This window comes from Palaemon carinicauda, chromosome 27 (assembly GCF_036898095.1).
Source record: "Palaemon carinicauda isolate YSFRI2023 chromosome 27, ASM3689809v2, whole genome shotgun sequence".
In the NCBI taxonomy this organism is placed as follows: Eukaryota; Metazoa; Arthropoda; class Malacostraca; order Decapoda; family Palaemonidae; genus Palaemon; species Palaemon carinicauda.
This window is the reverse complement of record NC_090751.1, coordinates 92,196,818-92,204,656: the sequence shown is the minus strand read 5'-3', so window position 1 is coordinate 92,204,656 and position 7,839 is coordinate 92,196,818. Positions and strand designations below refer to the sequence as shown.

General features: G+C 41.1%; 1 protein-coding gene across 2 annotated transcripts in view; it reads right to left on the bottom strand.

Moving 5' to 3' along the window:
* Nucleotides 1-1,034: 1,034 nt before the first annotated feature.
* LOC137620805 (zinc finger protein 135-like) overlaps nucleotides 1,035-7,839 on the bottom strand; it is a 116,129-nt gene continuing 109,324 nt past the window's right edge. Inside the window, exons 2-3 of one of the 2 annotated variants that reach the window (XM_068351254.1) lie at nucleotides 2,884-3,001; nucleotides 1,035-2,427 (exon numbers count right to left, since the gene is read on the bottom strand). In XM_068351254.1, coding sequence (XP_068207355.1) covers nucleotides 1,060-2,394 — 1,335 coding nt within the window. In that variant the 5' untranslated portion in view covers nucleotides 2,395-2,427; nucleotides 2,884-3,001 and the 3' untranslated portion in view covers nucleotides 1,035-1,059. Of the gene's footprint in view, nucleotides 3,002-7,839 lie in introns of both variants that reach the window. The other variant, XM_068351253.1, reaches the window with a different exon arrangement.

Below are 7,839 nucleotides of genomic sequence, written 5' to 3'. Positions count from 1 at the left end.
TCAATACCTGTTAAAATCAATGAGCACAAAGATAGGAAATATTCTGATAAGTGATCCAAGCAAATGACACTGTGATTAGTATATCTGAAATCAGGACCTATATAAAGAGAAATTAAGAAAATCAGTCATCTGGTTGCTGTAACCTATGAAAATTAAACTAATTCTTACTCAGTAGGTCCAAATCAAAACTTTGTCTTACACAGGTAATTTATTTCAGGATTCACAGACCAGTGTATAAATAAAAAGATAAGCATTGTGCTTACGATACCAATCAAATGCAACATCATTACTCCTGCTCCTTCACTAGTCCCTTACGCACAGAAACTACCACTCTCACCCCCCATTAATTCAACCCCGAGAGGGGAACCTTTATAGAAACCTTCCAGGTACTTGTGTAAGGCCAAATCGGTGGGTTACTGAGCCTTCCAGAGCATATTTTGGACCGCAGTAACAGAGGATCTTTATAGCTTTCCTCTAGATCCTATCTTGACTACCTTCTGCCTTTTAATTTATCATTCTTACATTCAACTTTAATTCTTTCATTCAATGTTTGCCTCTCACTACACATCTAATACAAAAGTTGAGAACTACAATTTCCAAACTTTTATTTATTTCCTTCAATAAAATGCTTCTAGAAAAGTCCGCTTTTGTCCTGCATGAATTCCCATATTTTCTTAGAGGTATTTGAATTTATAGAAAAAAAATACCATTGCCATGAAGTGATCCTTTTCTTTTTCAGCTCTCCAATTTGTATCACAATAGTATTCACTTCCAACTGAATGACTTCCTCTTAAATAGTTCTTGAAGATTCCCAACATGTAAGTGGGTTTTGTACTGTAGAAATTGTTATATGAATTTGAAACTACAGTTGATCTCAAAGGCAGAATTTATATGACATCCCTCACATCACAGCACAATTTGAAAAGTAACAAAAAAAAAAATGGGCTTTCTTTCCTCACTGGGCTATTTACCGTGTTGGACCCCCTGGCCATATACAGTAGTATTCTGCTTTTCCAACTAGGGTTGTAGCTTAGCAAGTAATAATAATAATAACATTCATTACGGCTTCTCTCTACCATGAAACCAAGTGTGCCTTTGAAAGTGACTCGCCTGGTTGAACGTCTTGCCACACTCGCCACATTCAAATGGCCTCTCTCCCGTGTGAGTTCGTATATGCACTATAAGGTTAGCTTTCCGAGAGAATGTTTTTTCACATTCGTTGCATTTAAAAGGTTCATCTCTGGCGTGGACCTTTGAGTGCTTTGAGACATCAAAGATCTTAGAAAATGCTTCCCCACATTCATTGCATTTGAATGGCTTCTCGATGCCATGAATTCTAGAATGCCTCTTAAAACTAGAACTGTGAGAAAATGCTTCTCCACAATCACTGCACTGGAATGGTTTTTCACTAGAGTGAACCTTTGAGTGTGTTTTGAGATAATTTTTATCCTTGAAGGATTTTCCACATTCGCTACATTGGAATGGCTTCTCTTCACTGTGGATCTGAGTGTGCACCTTAAGGTTAGCTTTCTGTGAGAATGCCTTACCACAGACACCACATTTGAATGGCCTCTCACCAGTGTGAAGACTCCTATGTTTTACCAGATCATTATCCTTAATAAATGCTTCTCCGCACTCACCACAAACAAATGGTCTCTCTGCTGTGTGAATCCTCATATGGTATACAAGGTTACTTTTAGCAGAAAATGCTCTCCCGCAGTAGCTGCAGTCGTACGGCTTCTTGCCGGTATGAGTTCTTATGTGCTTACTGAGATCGTTTTTTATGGAGAACGCTCTTCCACATTCTTCACAGGCATAGAGTTTCTCTCCAGCATGTCTTTTCATGTGCCACGTCAGATGCCCTTTTTGAGAAAAGGCCTTCCCACATTCACTGCACTGGAATGGTCGCTCTCCAGTGTGAGTCCTCATGTGCCTTGTGACATCACTCTTGTTGTGAAAGGCTTTCCCGCATTCACTGCATCTGTGACCCATCTCCTTTATGTGAATTACACTGTGCATTTTCAACAAAAACTCATCATCAAACTTTTCACCACAATATCTACACACATGTACTTCATTTTCATTGTCAATTTCCACCTCAGGTTTGGGTATTTCATCACAATGAGGTTTTTCACACTGACTACTCATAAACGGTTCATTCATAGCATTAATTACAACAGGAAAGCCAGGATCATCACTCTCTGATGACTCCATCTTGCACAAGTACTTTACACTGGAAATGTCAGCCTCAAAGGTTTCTGCCTCTGTCTTGAGTTCCATAAGTGGATCTAAAGGCAACAAGCTGTCCTTGCTTTCCTGCTTGATTGGAGAGAGTGAGAGTGGATCACTCACCTCACTCTTCAGAGGAGACTCCAGAGAAACTTCCTCACTCATTTTACCTTTCCTTTTGTTTTAGCTTTCAATAAACTGTAATACAAAAGCAGCCAATGTACTCACTTCGGGATATTGAATTATACATGACCCAGAAATGAAACCTGTACCATTGTAATAGCATCTAATCTATTATAAATGAGGGTACATCCCTTTGAACTGTCTGCACTATTAGAGCTTTAAAAAATCAAGTAATCTAAAAATCAGTTACATAAATAAAATTCTAGCATATAATCGAGGTAAAATCCAATGCTTTGAATGCAGAAAGAACATAAATAAGTGCTCAGAGGCATTTAGGAAAACTTACAAAAGGTCCTTATACTGTCAAAGAGGCTTAAAAATATCTCCATGAAAACATAAACATCACTAATAAATTGGATTGAATATTATGTATTACAAGCACAATCAACTATTACTGGTATCTTATACATATATAATACTTTTACAAGAAATCAGTATATATACCAATATTCCTCATATTTGTTAATTTACCTGATAATGACTATTTTCATCTACATCTAAACTATTAATAAATACTGTAGAAGAATCCTTGGTAATTTCCATTCCCATGACTCGAGTACCAGCTGTTACTTCTCAGGGTAGGAGAATTCTGAAATAAGATATTATATTACACAACCTGACTTTGTCAGTCTCATATAATATATAATTTCAATAATAATAATTTTATTATAATTTCCATAATAATAATTCTAATAATTTTAATAATTATAATTTTCATAACGAATCAACTTTGGCTCATCCTCCTTCATTTCATGTAAATTCTAAATAGTGTACCTAACAAACTCTTGCACAGTATTTAGTTTCGCCTAATAGAGGTTGGAGCAACAAGATATAGTACGCCAAAGTAACGGCTATCAATTCAGGGAATTGTCAGGTTAATGCAAATAGCCTTCTGGACAATATACAAGATGAGACACGAATTGCCACAATAACAAACAAAAAATAAATAAAGTGTGATTTAATAGTTTTCAATTCATAACTTGGGTTAATGAAAGCAGCTTTTCAACAAGTGGAGAACATAACGATTACCAAATTTAAACAGAGCAGACAAGTTTTGCTGGGTTAGGATCATGAGAATGGGATTTTTTCAGGCCTTTAGTTAACATTGTAAATCAGGAGCTCTCTGATGTGGCTTCAATATTTATCAATTCAGAAATCTCTTACACATTTACTGACATTTAATTATTAATATACCCTGTAAGTTTAAATAACCAACTAATTTAACTTTAGGTCTTATAAGGCTATTCTAAGGGTTTCTGATTTTCATAAGGTAACTTTTAATGTTAAATTATTCATCTTAATATTTGCCAAAAGATGTTTGATAAGTTTGACCATAACAAACAGAAAGAAACAGTTTCTCTTGACCAGGAACAGTAGCTGCCCCAGCAATGAGTGGGCAAGTCATTTGCACAGGGTTTGACACTCAACTACCTCACAGGTAAACAAATCAATCCTTTATAGTCAGTTACATAACCCACCAATGAGAAAATACCTCTAAAATGACAAATTCGTAGATAATTATGATATTTTAATTATAAAATAAATTTTTGAATATACTTACCCGGTGAATATATAATAGCTGCAACTCTGCGGCTCGACAGAAAACACACTCAAAAAACTCGCGAGCGATCGCTATGAAGGTTGCGGGTGTGCCCACCAGCGCCAACTGTCGGCCAGATACCACTCTTGTATGTAAACAAAACCTTCAATTCTTCTCGTCCCGCTGCGTCTCTATTGGGGAGGAAGGGAGGGTCATTTAATTTATATATTCACCGGGTAAGTATATTAAAAAATTTATTTTATAATTAAAATATCATTTTTAAATATTTAACTTAGCCGGTGAATATATAATAGCTGATTCACACCCAAGGAGGTGGGTAGAGACCAGAGTTAATTATGTTTACAGCGTATAAGCTAAGAGTTTTTTCATTTTGACAGTTATCAATATAACAAAACCAAAATATATAGGTACCTGGTAAGGAAGTTGACTTAGACGATTACTCTGCCTTGTAAGTCTGTCTTCCTCACGGAGCCCAGCGATCCTCTTAGGATGCTGAAAGACTCCCAGGAGCTGAAGTATCAAGGGTTGCAACCCATACAACAGGACCTCATCAAACCCCTAATCTGGGCGCTCTCAAGAAATGACTTTGACCACCCGCCAAATCAACCAGGATGCGAAAGGCTTCTTAGCCTTCCGAACCCATAAAACAATATTAAAAACATTTCAAGAGACAGATTAAAAGGATATTGGAATTAGGGAAGTGTAGTGGTAGAACCCTCACCCACTACTGCACTCGCTGCAACGAATGGACCCAGTGTGTAGCAGTCCTCGTAAAGAGTCTGGACATCTTTTAAGTAAAATGACGCGAACACTGACTTGCTTCTCCAAAAAGTCGCGTCCATAATACTTTGCAGAGATTTATTTTGCTTGAAGGCCACGGAGGTTGCTATATCTCTAACTTCGTGCGTCTTAACCTTAAGCAAACATCGGCCTTTCTCATTCAAGTGAGAATGAGCTTCTCGTATTAAAAAATCTGATAAAATATGACAAAGCATTCTTTGACATAGGCAATGAAGGTTTCTTAACTGAGCACCATAATGCCTCAGATTTCCCTCGTAATGACTTAGTACGAGCTAAATCGAACTTAAGAGCTCTAACAGGACATAATACTCTTTCCAGTTCGTTGCCTACGATCTCTGATAAGCAAGGAATATCAAAAGATTTAGGCCAAGGACGAGAAGGCAGTTCATTTTTGGCCAGGAAACCAAGTTGAAGTGAACAAGTGGCTTTTTTCTGTAGAAAAGCCGATGTTCTTACTGAAGGCACGAAGTTCATTGACCCTTTTAGCCGAAGCCAAGCACACTAGGAAAAGTGTCTTGAGGGTGAGATCCTTCAGGGAGGCTGAATGTAATGGCTCAAACCTGTCTGACATGAGGAACCTTAGGACCACGTCTAAGTTCCATCCAGGAGTTGCCAAACGACGTTCCTTAGAGGTCTCGAAAGACTTAAGGAGATCTTGGAGATCTTTATTGTTGGAAAGATCTAAGCCTCTATGTCGAAAGACCGAAGCCAACATGCTCCTGTAGCCCTTAATCGTGGGAGCTGAAAGGGAGTGAACCTTTCTCAGATGTAAAAGAAAATCTGCGATTTGGGCTACAGAGGTACTGGACGAGGACACAGATGCTGACTTGCACCAGTCTCGAAAGACTTCCCACTTCGACTGGTATACTCTAATGGTAGAAGCTCTCCTAGCTCTTGCAATCGCACTGGCTGCCTCCTTCGAAAAGCCTCTAGCTCTTGAGAGTCTTTCGATAGTCTGAAGGAAGTCAGACGAAGAGCGGGGAGGCTTTGATGGACATTCTTTACGTGGGGCTGACGTAACAGATCTACCGTTAGAGGAAGACTTCTTGGAAAGTCTACCAGCCATTGAAGTACCTCGGTGCACCACTCTCTCGCGGGCCAGAGGGTAGCAACCAACGTCAACCTTGTCCCTTCGTGAAAGGTAAACTTCTGCAGTACCTTGTTGACTATCTTGAATGGTGGGAATGCATATAAGTCCAGAAAAGACCAATCCAGTAGAAACGCGTCTATGTAGATTGCTTCTGTATCTAGGACTGGAGAGCAATAGATTGGAAACCTTTTGGTCAACGAGGAGGCAAAGAGGTCTATGGTGGGTTGACCCCAAGTAGCCCAAAGACTCTTGCCCACGTCATTGTGGAGGGTCCATTCCGTGGGTATCACCTGGCCCCTCCGACTGAGACAGTCTGCCAAGACGTTCAAGTCCCCCTGGATGAATCTCGTCAACAGGGAGATGCCTCGAATTCTTGACCATAAGAGAAGGTCCCTTGCGATCTCGAGCAGCGTGAAGGAGTGTGTGCCTCCTTGCTTGGAGATGTACGCCAAAGTTGTGGTGTTGTCTGAGTTGCCTCTACCACTAAGTTTCGAAGAAGCCTTCTAATATCATCAAGGCCAAGTGGACTGCTAATAGCTCCTTGCCGTTGATGTGCATGCTCTTCTGACTTGAGGTCCACAGACCCGAGCATTCCCGACCGTCCAGGGTCGCACCCCAACCCAAATCCGACGCATCTGAGGACAACACGTGGTTTGGGTTCTTGACTGCTAGGGATAGTCCCTCTCTCAGACTGATATTGCTGTCCCACCATTTCAGGCATGCCTTTACTGGTTCGGAGACTGGGAATGATACCGTCTCTAATGTCTTGTCCTAGTTCCAGTGAAAGGCTAGATGGAACCGGAGAGGCAGAAGGTGTAGTCTCCCTAGTGAGACAAACTGCTCCAGGGATGAGAGAGTCCCTACGAGACTGTTCCAACTCCTGACTGAATAAACGTTTCGTTTCAGCATTAGTTGGACTTCGAGCAGGGCTTGACTGCGAATCTCCATCCCCAAATATAGAATAATCTGGGATGGGATCAGTTGGGACTTTTAGGTTGACCAAAAGTCCCAACTCCCTGGCCAGACTCAACGTCCAATGTAGATCCTGCAGACAGTGAAGACTGGACGATGCTCTGAGAAGCCAGTCGTCCAAGTACAGGGAGGCTCGGATCCCCGATAGATGGAGGGATTTTGCCACATTCCTCATGAGCCTCGTAAACACGAGAGGCGCAGGACTGAGGCCAAAGCACAGGGCTCGAAACTGGTACCCCACATTCCTGTAAACAAACCTCAGAAACGGTTGGGAATCCGGGTGTATAGGAATGTGGAAGTATGCCTCCTGAAGGTCGAGAGAGACCATCCAGTCGCCTTCCATAAATGCTGTCAAGACAGCCTGGTAGACTTCATCGTGAAGTTTGTCTTGACAATGAACACATTGAGCGCACTTGCCTCTTACGTACTCCTGCAGTGAACATGGCTGCCAAATCATGGAGCCATCCCTGAGGGACTTGTTCCTGCAGAGAACGTGGCTGTCAGATCATTGGAGCCATCCCTGAAAGCCTTGTTTATGCATGACATAATTGTACAGCAAAACTTCAAAGGCTCGAAAATAGCTGTGAAGTCGACCTGTAAAATCTTGGAGCGTCTCATGGCCAGGCGCCAGGGAGAGTCTATGAGGTTTGAGAAGTCTATCTGGGCAGAGGCAGGAACTCCCAAGCCGAGAACTTCTCTCGTGTCATATCAGACTCTCGCTCTATAAGCCAGTTTAAAAGAAGGGAAAGCAAAGGCTGTCTCCCCCAAACTCCTCCTGGTGATAAACCAGTCGCCTAGCAAACGTAAAGCTCTCTTAGAAGAGCGAGAGAGCACTAGCTTATAAAACAACGGCTTCGAAGTAGCTAGGCCTAGTGTAAACTCTGACGTTTAGGCGAACGAGGAGCAGCAGTTACAAAAAGATCCGGACAAAGATCCTTAAAAATCAGCATGATTTATTTAAAGTCCATAGAGGGCTAAGCAGCTTTAGGCTCCTCTCCGTCTG